Below are 19639 nucleotides of genomic sequence, written 5' to 3'. Positions count from 1 at the left end.
TGAAGAGTACTAGTTTTTCTCTAAACAGCTATTACCAAATAGAAATTCAATAAACGAAGTTAAAAATGCTATACATTCTTTTCCATCTGGCAGCTCGGGAGGTCTAAATGGTCTTCGCCCTTCGATTCTCAAAGATCTTTTATCTTGCCAAATACTCGAATCGAAGGAAAAGCTATTAAAATCATTTTGTGATTTGTTCAATCTCATTATTTCGGGAAAAATACCCTTAGAAGTTCGACCTTTGTTTTTCGGAGCCAGACTTATCGCTCTTAAAAAGAAGTGTGGTGGAATCAGACCTATCGCCATAGGGAATATTTGGCGCAGAATATCAGCCAAAATTATATGCTTCAGAATACGAGAGCCTGTTAAGAACTTTTTGTCTCCCCATCAACTTGGAGTTTGTATTCCCAACGGAGTCGAAGCAGCCGTTCATGCAACCAGGATATATTTCTCCTCCACACACAGAGCTCCAAAGGCTATCGTAAAGCTGGATTTTCGCAACGCTTTTAATGAATTTCGCCGGGACTCCATGCTTACTGAGGTATTGAAATATTTTCCCGCAATATACCCATATGTTCACCAGTGTTACGCTCAACCTAGTAACCTATTCTTAGGCCAAGACACTATTTCATCCCAGAGAGGAGTACAACAAGGTGATCCCTTGGGCCCAGCACTTTTTGCCATAACAATACATTCTTTAGTAAATTCGATTAATACTGAACTAAACATCTGGTATTTGGATGATGGGACTATTGCTGACACACCTGAGGCAGTCCTTTCAACGTTAACACATATAAATGAGAAAGCGTCAGATCTGGGCTTACATTTGAATTTCTCAAAATGCGAAGTTGGTTTTCTTGGATCAGATGAAGTCACATCCGAACAATTATTCAGAAGATTTGGAGAAGTTGCACCAGGAATACGTCTCCTAAGCAAACAGGATGCTTGTCTTCTGGGTTCTGCTCTCACAAAGGAAGCATTTACAACTGTGCTATCAACCAAAATATCCAAATTAGAATATTTTCTATCTCGTCTTGACTCGATTTCAGCACACGGAGCTTTTTTCCTTCTACGTGCTTCATTGTCAATCCCTCGCCTAAACTACTTTCTACGGTGCTTTCCATCTTGGAATGAGACTCCACTGCTGAAGAAATATGATCATATCCTCAAAATGGGTCTGGAGTCAATTTTGAACTGCTCCTTGAGTGACGAATCTTGGATGCAGTCATCCTTACCTGTTGGATTAGGAGGCCTTGGTATTCGACGAACCGTTGATATGGCGATTCCTACCTTTTTAGCGTCCTACCACGGATCCCTTCGTTTAATCGAGGCTCTCCTTCCTCAAGGCTACCACCTGGACCCAGATGGGATAGTTGAAGAAGGCTCTACCAAATGGATAAATATAACAGATACGGACCTTCCAGAAGTCAGCAAAAGATGTTCTCAGGCATCTTGGTACACACCAATAGCAGTACATTTCCATAAACTTCTTTTACAATCCGTTGCTGCTCCAGAGGATAAAGCTAGACCTCTTGCTGCGTCATCTCCCCATGCTGGTGCATGGTTAAATGCGTTACCTTCTCCCCAATTAGGTCTTCACATGTCTAATGAAACCTTTCGAATCGCAGTAGCCCTAAGACTAGGTTCAGCTGTTTGTGAGCCACATCGCTGTCCAGCTTGCGGGGATCAAGTTACCCAACGCGGCCTGCATGGCCTCTCATGCATGAAGAGCATAGGCAGAAACACCAGACATTCATCTGTTAATGACATCATTTTTCGAGCCCTCACGACGGCAGGAATTCCTTCGATTCGTGAACCGTCAGGCTGTTGTCGTTCCGATGGTAAACGACCTGATGGCATGGCATTAATACCTTGGATGAGAGGCAAATCTCTAGTATGGGATTTTACATGTTCGGACACATTCGCCCATTCAAGCCTGCCGTTGACCGTTGTGAATGCTGGAGAAGTTGCTAGACGTAGAGAGGCAGAAAAGGAAAGGAAATACAATAATCTCCTCGATAAATTTATATTTGCTCCAATAGCTATCGAGACCAGTGGAGCATGGGGTTCTAGAAGCCTTGATTTTATCAGAGAGGTAGGCAGACGCATATCTATCGTTTCTGGAGATGTTCGTTCAGCATCCTTCTTATTCCAACGTATATCCATTGCGGTCCAACGTGGCAACGTTTCGTCAGTTCTTGGTACGTTGCCACCTGGAAAGGAACTGGAGGAGGTGTTTCTTCTCTAGTGCAACAGAAACAAATGAACAATAGAATAATAAAAATAATATATCAACTGTTCAGAAAAATTTTACATATGTATTATATTGTTATCCATTGTTTCTAAATACTACATACTTACTATACGCTATATTACCAATTATTATTTTATATGTACTTCGTTGATTTAAAAATATTATTTTCTAATATATTTTGAAAAAAATATATATAACAAAAAAAAGAATATAGGAAATTTAGATAATTAATTTCTTTATTATTTTCCACTCCTTTTTTATTTTTGTTGTTTCTTTCTTTCTTTCTTTCTTTCTTTCTTTCTTTCTTTCTTTCTCTCTCTCTCTCTCTCTCTCTCTCTCACACACACACACACACAAACACACGCAGACACTCACTCTTTGATGGTATATTTTTTTAATCTATTAATGCATTTAAATTTTAATACATTCTGAAAATTAATTTAAGCGTAATTTTCAAAGTTTGGTACACTGTGAACATGAACAAATGGAAAAAATCCTGATTATTATTACTTCCTTTTATTTTCATCAGAATTGTGTGCAGATCACTTTTCCCGGTCCCATTCAATAAGCAATGATTGAATAGAATATTTGTTAAGTCAAAGTAGAATTATTATTATTTTGAAATGAAACCAGCACAATCAAACACTCTTTGCAAAGCTCCAAGGACAAGTGACTCATTTGGCATTTTCTTGATTGTCATCTCAACAACAGGGATGTGGCTTCATGCTTCACTGGTTGCAGATTTTTTTCTCTCACTTCCAAAACAATCCCAAATACCCCATTTTTAAAAAGAATTTGTGGAATAGCAATTGAAAACAAAGACCAAAGCTATGTATCCAAGTTTTCCATCTCCCCTTTGTACCGGGATCGACCCGCTGATAGAATTCTGCAGTTTAGCTACAGTGACTGGATGAAAAGGTTTTGTATTTATTGCATTCTTACCTTTCTAGTTTTGCTTAGAATTTTAGAGATGGTAAGAATTCGCCATTTGATATTTTAACCCTTATTGAACTTGTGGAGTGTAGACCTTGCATATGGGATAACAGACTCTTTCAAGGGCAGAATTGAAAAGCAAAAAGCATGGCGAGAAGTTTATGCAAGACTTGCCCAGGATTTTGAGTTCATGGACAAAAAGAAACGAGAAACGACAGGTATGTATGCAACAGCGCAAATCTGTCTTTAACATTCGGGGGACGGGTAAGATCGTTCCCAGGTTTACACTGGATAAAATGGGTTTCAATTCTGCTTTACACTGGATAAAACGGCAAATTATGGTTTAGCCTCTCCCTTGATCATATCCTGGATCTGCCACTATATATATATATGGCTATATAGCGATGTTCAAAATATTTCTGTAGTCGAGAAAAAGAATGCTGTGGAGGCGGGCAGATTTGAGGCTTATTCTGAGTGGACGTTAATTTTATCTCACTTTCCTTTCTGGCGACAGGACACAAATAATCAAATTTGTCCCCCCAAAAAACACATTTCAAATCGGATTATTGGGAGGGGCAGTCCCCCCAGTTCCAAGATTGGAGGGGATATGTCCCCTTCATCCTCCCGGGATTTGCGCCAGTGTATGTATGGAGCAATGTAAAATAAAATTACTAATTCGAATCTTATCATTTAATCTATGACATTAGTGTTACTTGCATGAAAAAAAAAATAATATACATACATACAATATGTAACAGTGTTTCAACAAAAATTAAAACTAATATAGTTTGCAATGTACCGCAGCATCAATTCTTATCGAAACGAAAATAATATGTTTACGACATCTATTTAAAACGGCACTGTTAAATCTAAAATGTTTAGGCATAGGCCTATTTTTTCCAAGTTTTGTACCGTCTTCCACTCCTCTTCAGAACAGTTTTTGTAGTCCTTGTTTAAAAAATAATTCTCCTGATTATTATTACTTTTATTTGTTTTTCATATATGGAAAAGATTTTTAGAAACACAGTGCAGAATATATTTTGTGCGTCGCTTACTTCGCTCATCACCGTCAACGATATTGTCGGGGCTTCCACCGATATTGTCGACGACGTGTGCAAAGTACGCCGACACAGAGGCTTCCTCCGATTTTGTCGGTATCGTGTGCAAACACGCTAAGGACCATGTACAACAGAAGTGCGCACAAAAGAGGTGTGGTTTGTGCCACAAACACACAAGAATCACGTGCCAAAAGTGTGAGATTGGGTTATGTGTTCGTTGTTGGTATGACTTTCACAGCCGAAAGTAAACATTGAAGTCCGTTTTGTAATTTGCGTTCTGTAATGCTATTCTTTTACCTTGCTTTTGGGCAGCATATTCCAATGTTATAACCAGAATATCCGTAATATTTTCCATAAGTAGAAGCTTTGCTTTGTGTATACTTAAACACAAACAATTTGCTGAGCAAAACAATATATTCACATAAAAACTACATACGTGTTACAGTTTCGCCAACTAACACTTTGGCTTCATCAGACACTATCTTAGCCTGATGACCAATGTCACAAGTACCAACGTTACAATTGTCCCCGGTCTCCCCTATTCAAACTGCCTGATAGTGTCTGATGAAGCCAAAGTGTTAGTTGGCGAAAATGTAACACTATGTAGTATTTTATGTGACCTGTATATTGTTTTGCTCAGCAAATAGTTTGCTTGTGTTTAAGAATATCCGTATTTAATATTTTGCATTTTTTAATAGTTATTCTATGTATAAGTGATATTTGTGTTCATTTATACTTTATTTACAATAAAACCTGTATCTTTTAAGTCAATAGTATTTTCAATATATAACCATTGTATTTCTAATGCCCAGTGTCCCCTACAGGGAACACCCCTATTTCTTCGCATTGGGTACACATATGAATTTTTTTCCTGATAATCTCGATTTAGTGTCTCTGAAGGACGCAAAAAACAAGAAAATTATTCAATACACACTTTGTAGTGAGTATGGGCTTTCTCGGGTTAAGCAGACCCGTATTTAGGCAAGTGCTATTCTGTGCTTGAGCCAGTGATGTGCGTCTACGCTTAAAAAACGATAGTTTACGTTTACGTGTGTCAACTATGCGTAGACAATGTAAACAACGTAGACTATGTAGAATATGTCAACAACACGTAATTTAATATGGCATCGTGGACAATAAAGGAGCTTTATTTTGTCGTTATCTTACGAAATTGCGTACAAAATAAAATGCCTAGACCAGCGAATAGTAACTTTCGAATATTTAGTTTCGTCTTGATGAAGGAAAATGAAAAATATTATGCATTTTGTAAAATATGCAAGAAAAAATTGGCAAATATAGCAGGTTCAAGACTGAAAGCCCACAGGTGAGAATTAGTTTTGTAAATTTCATTATAAAAGCAGTGCTCGAAGTGGAAAATCTAAGGAAGTGGTATGAGGACTAGCTCGGGAGAGTAATGCTCCCGGAAGTAGAAACGAGAAACACAGTTCTGATTGGTTGGTGTTATCCACTTCTTGCCACGTTGCATTAAAATAAAATCAAACGCTTGCTGCTGTCGGCCTTCGTAGCCGAGTGGGCTAGCGCTATATGCTAATACTAAAAGTATCTTTTGGCGCGAGATCAAACCCGGTCCGAGGAATTTTTTTTTTACATTTTTATAACACTTATTAAATTAAAATAATATGAAAATAATACTTAAAAGTGATTTATTTACTTTTTTTTGCAAATAAGTAGTTGTAGTACTTATGGCCTTGTACTCCATGATATTGGGCTCGTTTTGTTCCCCTTGTGCTTCATGATATAAATTTTGTGATCAACTTAAAACAACTGGCTAGGATAGCGCGTAAAACAGCTGGCTAGAGTACTTCCGGGAGTATTACTCTCCCGAGCGGGTCGTGTGGTATGCGCAGAGCAGAGTAAACATAGAGATTAGATAATTCCCTATACTTTTTATATGTTAGTCGTTTCCCTAATCTTTCGCTGCACCGAAGCAAAACAACTGAATAAGGAAATATGAAAAAACGAGCAACGAAATTCTTTCTTACATTTGATAGTGGTTGTCTACATAGTCTACACGGGAAAAGGTGTAATGTAGATTACGTGTAGATTACAATAGACAATCGCGTAAACGTAAAATTATAGTTTACGGCACATCACTGGCTTGAGCACAGGGCGGCAGAAGTTGGGGGGCGGCAAAATTTTGGACTTTTAAAAAAGATTCATGATAAAGTAATACTTAAAACTAGCAACCATCAGTCCACGCAAGTGCGAGAAATATGTTAATATGTTTAATTCACTCTAATTACAATAGTTACTAATTAGCTAGCTTATCTGATTATTTTTAAAGAGTCATCCTTTCCTCAGGGGTGATGATGAACTTGAACAGAGACCTCGAAAGCTATGAATTCAACACTAATATCTGTTCTTTTTCGATTACTTTTAAAATCTTGCCCCCTCCGTGGGGACTGGAGTATGAGCTTGAAGTTGAATTGGATTAAAACTGTCATTATTTAATCTCAGTGACCCCAAAAACTGTGAATTCAATTCTAATATTGGTTGTTTTTCGGGGAAAGGGGGCGGCAAATTATTTAGAGCACAGAGCGAACAATATATAAATACGGGTCTGGGCTTAAGGCTGTAGTTGCCGGGAATGCCCAGAAATACGTATAAATAAAAAAAATGTAAGCTTTTGCATTTTGTAATTAGTATAACGTGGGAAATACATATAGCAATGTGGAACTATCTGGCGATCGAGATGGGATTTTATAACTTTCGGTTTGGCATCATTGCGCACTGCCAGTTGGCACTTGGCAGCACTGATCAAGTGCAAACTTGTTTTTATGCTTGTTTTTCTCGAGGCGGTAAATGCAAATAACAAAATTGATAAATATGTGTTACAGTATCGTGAAAGTATGCTATGTACGGTAGAGTGATTATAAACATTGTAGTTTTTGAGCTTTGTTTATTACTACTTAGGAATATTTATAATCGTGATGCTTTGCGTAGAAGCCTAGGAAGAGTGCTTTAACTTTCTGCTTGATCCTATGTTTGCGTTAGAACATAGTTTATGGTTATTCATAGAAGATGTCGGAGAAAGTAACAGAAACTGACGAAAATAAAGAAAACTGGAAGCCTGGACGTGTAACTCCTACAGAAAATTCAATCTTGAATTTCGTTACAGCTTCAAAGAATGCCAGCACTAAGGTAACTTTGTTTCAATTGAGTAGATGTGTAGGAAGAAAGTACGAATTTTAAGCAAAGAATCCTGGCCCTTTCAAATCCAAATATCCTAAATACCTATCTTATCTTAGCCTGTACGTTTGAATTAAATGGAATAAACCTTGAATAAGTTTATCTAGGTATTTACATGTAAAACCTATTTAGCTTGAAGTACAAAGAGTTTCTGGGATATAGTATACGAGAGTGCCTCATCATTTAGCGAGGACTCACGAAGTGCAGTCTTTTAAGGATTACTCATTGAGGATATAGGAACTTGAAAATGAGGTAAAAATGCGACTTTCATTTAATTACTGAGTAATATAAAATAAAATGTACGTCGGTTTGCGTTGCGTTTCGTTGTGTTTTATGGTATGCGAAGAATAATAATGTGCCCTTGTACGTAGTGTATGAGTATGTGTGGGGGATTTGAAACATATCGCATGTCACGTGCACGTGGATGCTTCTTACTACTAAATGTAATAAAATCATTTTTATACGTAGTGCAACAGTAGGAAGTATCCACGCGCACAGATCATGAGGCACTGTTGTATACTATTACCTCTTGTACAAAATTTACCAACCAATACTCCAGCAGCACTTGCTCTGTAACTTCTCTCATCAAAGTGCACGGTTATAGCCAGTGGAATACAGTTTCATCAATGGACAGAGAGGGTTCAAGCATCCAATCTCATACTCTTTCAGGATAAACATGATATTTGTATACATATCTTAATACATTAACGATTTATTTTTCCGTATCAGCATATTTTTGGAACTGGGGGGGGGGCAGAGTATTTTGCTTAAATTTCGTGCTTTCTTGCTATATTTTCTGTATTTTTTTGATGTTTTAGGTAGGTTAGGTTAAGATAGGATATTTGGATTTGAAAGGGCCAGGATTCTTTGCTTAAAATTCGTATTTTCCTCCTATATTTTCTGTGTTTTTGATGGTTTAGGCTAGGTTAGGTTAGTTAAAAATGCAACTTATGTTAAGTTAGTAATTGTAATTAAACTTACGTAACATCAACTCATTTCTCCTGTAAACATGGTAATTTTACCTGATTGTGGCCACCCAGTTCCAAAATTATCCCATTTAAATCCTTTGGTAAATTCCAAAGATTATCATTTTTTCATTTTTATCGTGGACTTACATCATATCACAGAGAAAATTTTCTGTGATGCCGGTAATGCAGAATCTGGCATAATCGTGAGTGCAAGGATTATTAAGAAAATATTTAGATGCACATTATCGGTATTAGAACCATCTTACTTAAAAAAAATGGCATTACTCGAGCAGACGGTTCTACCAAATCTTGACACATTTCTTACATTTTCTTGATAAGGTTTTCTGTTTCTTTTAGCAGAGCATGCGCTAAACGAGGCAGTCCATTACTACTCGTAGATTGACATTAGGAGGACTCAGTATAAATACAGTGTGTACGTATGATGTAAAAACTACAGTGCATACATCAGGAACCAACTTGTGCTAGGTAGCCACTATAGAGCACGAATGCTATCTAACCGAGTCAGAGCATTAGCGCAGTAGGGAGGGCCGAGCGGTAGCTGAGTTCATAGGCCGATGGGGGTATACGCATAAACGAGAGTAGGGAAAAACACACACACACTGCCTTCACTATCACTTAAAATTCATTTCAGTGTGCTGTGTACTGACAGTAATTACTTATATTCAAACTCTCATTCCTTCAGAAAAAATGTTTCGCACGCATTTTACCCATAAATTTTGTAGTTTGTGGAACCGTGTGCTCGAGTGAACCCATTTATAAATATGTCAGTTCACAAAATAAGAGTAATGTGTAAGGAACTTATGTAGGCGAAGAACATACAACTCATCGCTGAACATAAAACAGCGTTGAAAAATATGATAATTACAGTGCAATTGTAATGCAAGGGTGAATTGTAATTACGTAGGTTGATGGCGTGTTTTTCACACTTGCCTAATGCACGTATCCAACATCGCTCACGCATATGCTTTCAACATATGTGCCCCCATACTGATCGCACAAGCACTCCATCTTCTCTCCGTCCTAGAGCGGATTAAATGCAATGGTATACGGTTGAAGACATGAATCTGTACACAAGTGATGGACAGGCACCAACTGGTGGCATCCCTCAAATTAACATGCTTTTAAGTAGAATAGTGTCATGCGCTGACAAACCGAGACTGTAGAAGGCATGAGGATATTATTTCAAAGCAAAAAAGTGAGTTTCAGTACTATGTAAATTGCTCTCCGTGTTCTTAATCTGTATGGAAATGAAATTTTTAATTCAATGTCCCTTGCTTATGCTCTTTATGGAGATCGGTTAATTAAAGTAAACGATTATAAAGAAATTGATGGAATGAAGATGCTGGAGGAAACGGGAACATATTAGGATACGATCTTGCCTGCCACAAACTTATGTGATGGTTGGCATTATTGTGTCTCTATGGATAACACATTCTCGGTTCAGTTATGTGGAACTCCTTCCAATATTTGCTATGTGGTCACAAGTTAGGACGAGGAATTGCGTCTAGTCCGCGTCAGGACTGGGCGAAGCAAGAGAGACGATACAAGGATGCGTTAGTGAAGATGGGTATGCATATGAAAATCCCTTTGTTTCAAGATTTGCTAATAGAACTGTTTGTTCTTATCTTTGAAAGTAATGCCATTGTTCGTGTGTACGTGGATCTAGAGGATGTAAAATTAGCTCAACTTTATTACGATTTTGCACAGTTAATACTAACAATATTAATCTTTTTACTAAGACATTTTTGTCGTTATATTACTCTAGTGGCTCTCCAAATGATTAATTGGAACTGAAGAACCCATCGCGTTCTAGATTTAACACTTTTGTTCCGTGCGCAATGTGGAATTATCTTTGATTCTTGAAAGTTCCATCATTTTATACTTCCAAACTATACTATGCTAATGCATATACATCTGGTCTTATAGGACGGTAATGTCCGTCTATCTGTTGACAGATATCAGAACAAAAACTACAAAAAAATATCGAGAATTTTTAAATAAAGTTGATTTATCGACCTAAGGATAATTTCCATATCTCCCATTAACCGTCCATTCAAACGTAGTGATTGAAATTAAACTCTGATCAAAATTTAAAAAAAAAAAATGACAAATGAGGTTACACGTATTACGCTGTTACAATTACGTGCGTACTGTTATGGCATCTTTTCTAACATAATCAACCTCTACAAAAATTGAAATAGTTTACTTTTTGTTTAAATGTTTACATTAATATGGAATCATAAAGGGTTGCTCAGTGGTAAAGTGCTCATCTTGAGTGCGATGGGTCCCTGGTTCAATCTCTGGTCATGTGAATTTTTGATGACTGTGTTGTGTACTTACTTGGCGTTCTCTTGTTTCATTCCATGAATTCTTTTACAATCATTCATTCCATTGACGATCTGTTTTCCTTTAGCTTACAGGGCATAAAAATTTTCATATACTTCCAATCTCAGTGGCTCCGCAGGGAAACGAATTTTGGACCCCCTACAGCACTCTGTAATCACTACGAATATAAAACATTTGTGGATGGAGAATACTGTTAATTATTTTCTGTGGACAACTGTAAAATTCTTAAATTAGAGTGATCCCGGAAGATAATCGATGATTTAAGTATGCAATACTAAGAAATCCGTCTATATTGTAAAGTAAAAATTGAATTGCAGAGTTTTGTGTTTGTGTCTAGAAACAGATACTCACTATTGGAAAGGGCAATGTAAACAAATTTTAAAAGCAGATATACTTGTGAGTAATGAAGCTTATTGCAGCGGAAAAATTCCACTCAACTCAATGTCACTGTTATCATCTCTGCTGCTACCCTCTTCCTTATTTGAGGAATCACTGTAACCACCAACACTTACAACAAATTCTACACTTTTCTCCAGTGAACCCTAATTTTCCCACACAACTTAATTGATATTCTTAGCGTTATATACAGCAGTTTTCCTGGGTGACCAAAGCTATGCTTCTTCTGTTAACTTTATGACAAACGACGTTGTAAAATGTGGTTTGCGGGCCACATACCCTTTGATTTGTGTCTATATCAGTTCTATGGAATTAAAATGGCAGTGGAAAGGAGGTAGTCTAACTATTTTATTTCCATTTTCAGTAACGATCTTGTCTATAACGTAAGTAGGGAACTAAGGCTTGAGTTTTTGAACAAGTTCCATCAATTCTGCTTTTTTAAGGTCCCCTCGAACTGGCACATTCTGTCCAATTAACCTTTGGAGTATATAACTTTTTTGTGGCCATTGTTTGGGTTTTATTTAAAATCACTGAATGGTATTCAGCATTGACCATTATTATAATGGACGGTGTATGTAGGTTGGAAAGAAGGATTCCTGAAACTATTTAAGAAATGCAGCTTGATTCATCTCTTCGTGATAATCTCTTGTCTATAATCTTAAAAAAAAAAAAAAAAAAGTCGAATTCAGATTCAAAGATTTTTTTTTTTTTTTTTGTTTCTGTTCAACGTTCTTTCCACTCACTTGTATAACCACAAATTTTCCAAAGGTATTGAGGAAAGAACTGCTTAAGTGGTTCAGGATTTTTTTTCTGTTCAGACAAATTATTTCTGTTGCACTCATGTCCCGTGCAGAAATAATTATTATAGATTTCTAAAAAAATTTAGAAGTAGTCGAATGACTCCTCCCACTGTCTGGATTGAGGTGGATAGATCTACATCCCTGTTGTTTGTTAAAACAAGAACTTGAAACTAGATGATATTTTAAACAATTAAAATTGTTACGAAAGGTGATTTTTCTAAATCAGGGTGTCCATTGGTCACAAAAGTCATGAAAAAATCATGAAGTTTAGCTTTAGGGTCACGACTTTTTATGTGTACGAATATAAGTATAGACGGGAAAATTTTATTGTATAAAACGTAAAAATTCACCGCCAAGAATGTCTATTGTCGGCTTTAGACGCTACCAAATAGCAAGCAAAGCACGCTTCTATCGCATCAGCTGCCATTATTGAGCAGTGGCGATGCAAATCGCATCGCATCGCCGAAACCACCTACGCATCTATCCAGTTTATTCAACTGTAAGAAGATACCAGCCTTTTATTACTCCAAGAAACAGCCTTTGAAATCAGAGATAAGATAAGTGCCAAAGAATATGGGTACTATTATTGGTTTTTGAATGTTACGAAATTTTATGATTTGGTAAAGAAAAGGTCACAAAATTTCATTTTGGAATTTTAGTAGACACCCTGTAATGTTATCAGCAATACGTTTTTGATGGCAAGAGACTCCGGTTTGATTCTCCATGGATCGTTCGTATTACGTAAACTTAGGTCCACATGTCGAAGTGTCGGTGCTGAACAGGTTATGTTAAACCCTAAACTAAAAACCAACATATTAATTGATAGTATTTTACAGTATTTTACCGTCATGTTTAAAAATTCTATGTTTAAAAATTCTATCTCGTTCTTCCTTTTTTTCTAGTTTGTTTATTTTTCGCTTGCCTGTTCGAAAGAAAGTTGAAAGCAGCTGTAACGAAAAAATGAAAGAAAAAAGATTAACAATAATAAAGTGTTCAAAATTTTAAGTGCTATCTTCTTTTATTCTTAATTTTAAAGTTCTTTGTGTTAACTCCTAATTTTACATCAAATCTCATCGGAGTCATTCCATGTTAAATCATCTAATTTTAAAACCTGACCGTGCATCATGTCTGATTCTCTTCAAATTTTTTTCATATATAAATACCAATGAAATTATGCTGAATTAATTTTTTTTTTTCGATTTTTGGGATGACAAATGGGCCGGGATGAAATTTTTGAAAAATGTGAATTTGACGCCAATTTCACTTTCCGGCACTCAGCATCATGGAACTAAAATTACCATAACTTCCTTATGTTTCAAGTTATTGGGCTCACAAAGGTGTCAAATGAAAGCTAAATTTTTGTTCTTTCAGGAGATCCTAAGAAATCTTGTAAAAGGTTATATTATCAAACGTTAATGGGCATACGAAGCAAATTTTAGTGTGTTTTTACAAATTGTACAATTGCTCAAAAGTTACAACTATGAAACTTTTAAAACTTTTTTTATACATTCATCTTAGCACGTACACGGTATGGTTAAAAAACAAAAGGGTGTTTTTTTGTATTTTTGTAATTATTTTGTATTTTACATATACAGAAATAGAGTTTTAGGTTTTATCACAAATTGTGTCATTGTCTTAAGTTACAACTATGAAACTTTTAAAGATTTTTTTATAGAATCATTTTAGCACACACATGATATGATTAAAATATAAAAAAAGGTACTTTTGGTATTTTTATAATTATTATTACAACCAAGTCAAGAGGTAAGACACATTAGGCACGGAGTTCCACAAGGATCAAAATTAGGTCCTATATTTTTCCTAATATATATTAACAATCTTCCCGATTATATGGTTCCGAACAAAAGCGTCCTTTTTGCTGATGATACAGACAGTTAAGTTGAAATCCCAAATAAGCCTTGCTCACAGGAATACATATTTAAGAACACGACAGATAAACTTACAGAATGGGTAAAGGTAAACCAACTCAATTTAAATACAGCGAACACAACAATAATATATTTTAATGAGGAAAAACTGAACTCTCTAAATATACATCAAATACATATAGACATGGAACTCATGCAGGTATCTAAAACTTATAAATTTTTAGGATTAAAGATATATTCTGAACATGTGAATGATTTGTTGAAGAAACTAAGCGCGAGAGTCTACCTTATACGTAAACTTAGTAAGTTTCTAACTACGGGAACATTGAAAACAACTTATTTCGGCTTGATCCAGTCAATTCTATCGTACGGAATTATTTTCTGGGGTAATACCTGCCATGCGATAAAAGTACTTACAATGCAGAAGAAAGTGCTACGAATAATGCTATCAGTTCTGTTTCAGAAATTAAAAATATTACCATTGCCGTGTATATACATTCTGGAAACATCATTGATACATATGAATAAAAGAAACTTCCAACTCAGTTCGGACCTTCCCCAATACAACACTAAAACAACTATTCATATTCATATACAAAATTTCCGCTTAACAAAAACTCAAAATTCGTTACTCCACATAGGAATAAAACTATATAATAAATTGCCAAATTTTGTCAAACAAATGCCAAATTTGCAGTTTAAAAGACGCCTCAAGTTGTTGTTACATAAACATCTTTTCTATAATTGGAGGAATACCTGTAGTCTGATCTTTCTGTATAATATCGTTATTAAGATTTACTTGAATGTAGGAACATATAGAACTAGGTAGAGTCCGCGAGCATGTAAGTTTATTGTGAAACTACGCCTAACAGCGTAGGGAATCAACATAACGTCTAAGGGACACAAATCACGCCAGGAGAAACCTCGGCGTCCTCCCCTTTACACTTAATTTGGAGCAAAAGACTTCGTCGTTTCACAATAAACTTACATGCTGATATTGCAGGTTTTTTGCTGCGGACTGTACAATTATTTTTGTAAATACACTTTTAGTTTAGTAATATTGTTACGTATATATTTTGAATGTATAATATTTATACTATTAATTCTTGTACTATAAAAATGTATATCTTGACGAAGTCATGGACCCAGAGTTCTTAAGGCGGAAAATGAAATAAATAAAATAAATATTATTAGTTTGTATTTTATATGTACGGAAATATACAGTTTTAGATTTTGTTACAAATTGTATCATTGCTCATAAGTTTCAACTATGAAACTTGTGCAACTTTTTTATAGAATCATTTTAGCACATATATATGTACAGGGTATGGTTAAAAAATGTATATTTTGGATGTACGGAAATATACGGTTTTAGTGTCGTTGACACATTGTGCCGTTCCTCTGAAGTGACAACTGTCACACTTTGAAACCTTTGTCACATTCTGGAAAATCAGGGAATTTTAGAGAAATGAAAATATGTCGGGGAAATCATGCATTTTACGTACAATATCATGAAAAGTCAGGAAGTGTAAATGTGCAAGACAATTCATGAAGTGTAAATTGTTTCTTCAAAACTGTCACAGCAGAGTATGAACCATTTTAAAGAAAATTCTAGAGTCGTGAGCCATTTGTTTGTTTGCTGTATTCAGAACTTCTCTCTCTCTTAAGGAATGTAATGAGTTGTTGTGTCAAACAAAGCATTATGAAACTTGCTGACTGTGCAGTAGGACTTCTTGCTTTGGATTTGACTGCAAATGAAAATTTACGAGAAGTAAGAAAGATAGACATTGGTTTTAAGATAGAAAAACTACTGCAAGAACTGAAAGCATTAGGTAAATATAAACTAGGTTTCAGGTTTGACTGTCGAAACTTTTTGCTGGGCACAATCAAGATGATTGCGGAAAGAAACCCTCTGAAGTACAAACTAGTACGTGCTCTGTCAGCTTCGGACCCCAGGTTACAAATTAACAATCCAAAACGTGCTCATACTAGGATGAAACGAATCCTACAAACTCTGCATGAGCATAACAGAATATCTTATGTACTTGAGAAAGCAAAGTGTCAATTTATGTAACTTACAAAGAGTGAAAAGGTGGCCTGACTGTACCGTGCCGATGCGTTAATTACTACGCAATCCAGTCTGCTTCCCAGAACAGCCAAACACTCTCTCACTCCTGCAGTCGGTGCTCTCCACTCAGACCACATGGCTTGTACCACAGCGTAAGCTGTTGTGCTTGGACAATCCAGTGTCCATATATTGAGACACCTTTAACGGTTGTGATTTCATATATATTAACGCATCGGCACGGTATGCCGGAGATCTGGGTTCGAGTCCCGGTCCAGTCAAGCCACTTTTTCACTCTTTGTAAGTTGTTTAATTCGCACCAACAGATGATTGTGGTGTGTAAAATAAATCGGTTGTTTCCTCCTTTCATTAATATATATATATGTCAATTTATGTCTTTCTGTACTGAAATCCAGGGGTCTCTTGCAGTTGACTTCAGAGAATGCGAAGAGAAAATAGGCAGCATCAGGTTAGATTACTTCTTTCCAAAAGTAATATCCAAGAAACAAGACTATGCCGATTTGTGGCATGTTGTGGTTATAAGTTTAATTTAATCTCACGGCAATGCCTCAGTGGAGGGTAGGTTGATGCAATTATGTACTATGGAGGTATGGAATCTGTTCCTATTGATCAAAGAATGCTTCTCTCAGTTCGTTCAGCCGGAGACGCCATAATGAATATTTTAAACAGAAACGAATCCAAAGTTCAGAGGAAAGTAAAATCAAACGTAAAAGAAGAAAAATAAGTGTTGAAGTTAAGAAATTGGAAGAAAGAAGAAACAAATGGAATTATGCACAAACAAGAATAAGACACTCTCGTAGAACAAATTCAAGAACAAAAACCGAAACAAAGTTCTGTTTAAAAATGTAAATATGAGGATTAACGTATCTCAGAGTTGATAATATTAGGTTTGATAGTATTAGGTTCAGGGAGATTTAGCACTATATTCTTCACTGCTTTTTATTGTTTTCTCCTGTTAAAAAAGATGTCAAGATATGTGTTACTGTATCATACATGTATTATTATATACTTACATTGGCAAATTTTGTATAAATAAAGGTTACTCATATTGAATATAACAAATATGTAAATGGTGATTAAAGGAGTGTATTGAACGGGTATGGGGATGGAGGAGGCCGTTAAAAAAGTGTATGATAGAACTTGCCCCATATCTTCACATTTATATCCCTTTGGGGATCCGATGGCACAATTTGTACCATACGGGTGTTTCATGGTACATTGCGTTATAACTCTCCTATTTGAGCTTTTTCGTTTTTTTTTTTTTTTTTTTTTTTTTTTTTTTCTTTAGAGGCATTGTAGAAGACCTTACGTATGGTTTCACACCTTCCTGCGTCGAGACATGGGAGGTCGTCATAATTCTAAAATATATTTTCTTTTATTAAGCCTATGTTCATTATTTTTTGGCGGGCTTATTTTTGCACGTAGAAGATTGAAATTTTGCACAAACATGTAAAAATAATCCTTTTTTTTTTTAAGAAAAAACTATACTTTGTACGTGCTAAGATGAATGTATAATTTTTTTTGAAAGTTTCATAGTTGTAACTTTTGAGCAACTGTACAATTTGTTAAAAAAAAAAATAAATAAAAAAATAAAATTTGCTTTGTATGCCCATTAATATTTGACAGTGTAACCTTTTGCAAGGTTTCTTAGGATTTTCTAAAAGAGCAAAAATTAGCTTTTATTTGACACTTGGATAAGCCCAATAACTTGAAATATAAGTAAGTTATGGTAATGTTAGTTCCATGATGCTGAGTGCTGGAAAGTGAAATTGGCGCCAAATTCACATTTTTCAAAAATTTCTCCCTGGTCCACTTCTCATCCAAAAAATTGGAGAAACATAATTTAGCATAATTTCATTGGTATTTATGTGTGAAAAAAATTTGAAGAGAATCTGGGACATTGAAGCACATTGCCCTAGGTGAGTTGACATGGAATAGCCCGTCATTTGTTCTGTTTCTAACTTTTTTCCTCAAAGCTTGCTAGTTATTTCATTTAAACTTTCACAATTTTGATATTGTCTTTGGTTTTTCAATCACTTCAAACATATAGTCTGTTGTTTGAGTTTTAATTTTTTTTAAATACCGTAAGTGCTATGCGCATTTTCGTAGCGAGTTAGTGATTTTTTCGTTAGTCATTTGTGTGAGAGACGTAAACAAAATTAATTTATCTTGTCTTCTTTGTTTTTAGGCTCCGGACATTGAAGATTTTGATATAATCAAACCCATCAGTAGAGGAGCTTTCGGGTACGTAGCAAAGAATATTTATGTGGTACTCTGTTCTAATATTCTGTTCACTACAGGCGTGGCGTATAAGCAGAAACAAATTCCACTTTTTAAAATATTTTTTTATTTCTCTCGTGGCGAAATTAATATTTACATTAATAAAGAATATTTTGTTGCAGGGTTGGCTGGTTTAAACCAGCTGGTAAAAAACGAAAAATGTTCGTAAAAGTGTAAGTGTTTGTAAAATCTAGATGAATACACATTTGTGGGTTATCACGGTTCACTCCTGTATATTATTTGTATTATATTCAGACCTAAATACCCCATTCATTACTCAGAAATTATACTACAAAAGCAACTTTCGTTTTTTTAAAAAAATAAGTTTATGATTGTTTCTTTTGTGATTTTTTAAGTTTATTATTACTGTTATGAAATTGCCATCAAAGAAAAATTCTAAATATTCTTTCGTTTTAATAATGTTTACTATTGATAAAATACATCGAAATAACTTTTTTTTTGGGAGGGGGAGAAGTATCTTTGGTATCTATTTATGTACATAAATGGGTCAGAGCCAAAGTAGACTCACATAATTCTTATCTTTATTCATTTTTCTTACTGATATGCAAATTATGTCGTTGTATTTCTTTGACTTGGACTAACAAAAGTCGTAGGGAACAAACTTAGACTAAATTAGTTTTTCTGTACTCTGCAGTATTTTGAAATTGCCCATATGTAATTCTGTATAATGGTTTCACTTGTGCAACTGTTTATCTTTTTGTCCTTCTGAACTGACTCTTGACAATTATATTAACAAATATGCAAGATCAGTTGAGTTGAGTTGATTTTGGGTTTAACGTCCCGTTCAGCAGCGAGGCTATATGAGACGTGGACCTACTGATTAACGTGGAATCCGAACCACATGAGCTCCCGCCGGGAATCGAACCCGGGCCTCCCACGCCAAAGGCGCGTACGCTAACCGCTTAGCAAATATGCAAGATCAGTACAACGTATTTTTATTAGGAGTCCTTCGTGAGTGAGTCGGCAGACGTATCGCATTTGTGACTAATTAGTCCCGGTTTCGAATTTAAATGGAGGACAATTTCTCTCGGATGTAAGCCGAGAAGCGGTTTGGATTCCGCTTTAAGCTTATATGGCCCCTTACAGCATAACGTTCTTGTCGTAATAACAACGAGGCGAAACAAACTTATTTCTGTCCATATGTGATATAAATACATAGAGCAAATTATTTAAATAAAAAAAAAAGTTTTTTTTTTTTTTCAATAAAATCCATGGTTTTTGCCAACCTTGTTTTGTTGCCTTAATATTGTGTAATTTTATTTTCCGTGGCGATAAGAGGGTGACAACTGGTGGTTGAGGTTTACAGCAGTTTATATGCTTCTCGATCAGTATTTTTTTTTTTTTTTTAATATATATAATTAAGTGTTTTAAACTTTC

At 35.5% G+C, this 19639-nt stretch overlaps 1 protein-coding gene across 2 annotated transcripts in view; it reads left to right on the top strand.

Moving 5' to 3' along the window:
* Nucleotides 1–7010: 7010 nt before the first annotated feature.
* Nucleotides 7011–19639, top strand: part of gwl (serine/threonine-protein kinase greatwall) — a 67056-nt gene continuing 54427 nt past the window's right edge. For both annotated transcript variants that reach the window (XM_081742316.1, XM_081742315.1), the window contains exons 1-2: nt 7011–7407; nt 18150–18205. In XM_081742316.1, coding sequence (XP_081598442.1) covers nt 7288–7407; nt 18150–18205 — 176 coding nt within the window. In that variant the 5' untranslated portion in view covers nt 7011–7287. The remainder of the gene's footprint in view (nt 7408–18149; nt 18206–19639) is intronic.

This window comes from Thermobia domestica, chromosome 16, assembly GCF_964235325.1.
Source record: "Thermobia domestica chromosome 16, izTheDome1.hap1.1, whole genome shotgun sequence".
Taxonomy (NCBI): Eukaryota; Metazoa; Arthropoda; class Insecta; order Zygentoma; family Lepismatidae; genus Thermobia; species Thermobia domestica.
The sequence above is the reverse complement of the archived record's forward strand: the minus strand, read 5'-3'. Positions and strand labels throughout refer to the sequence as shown.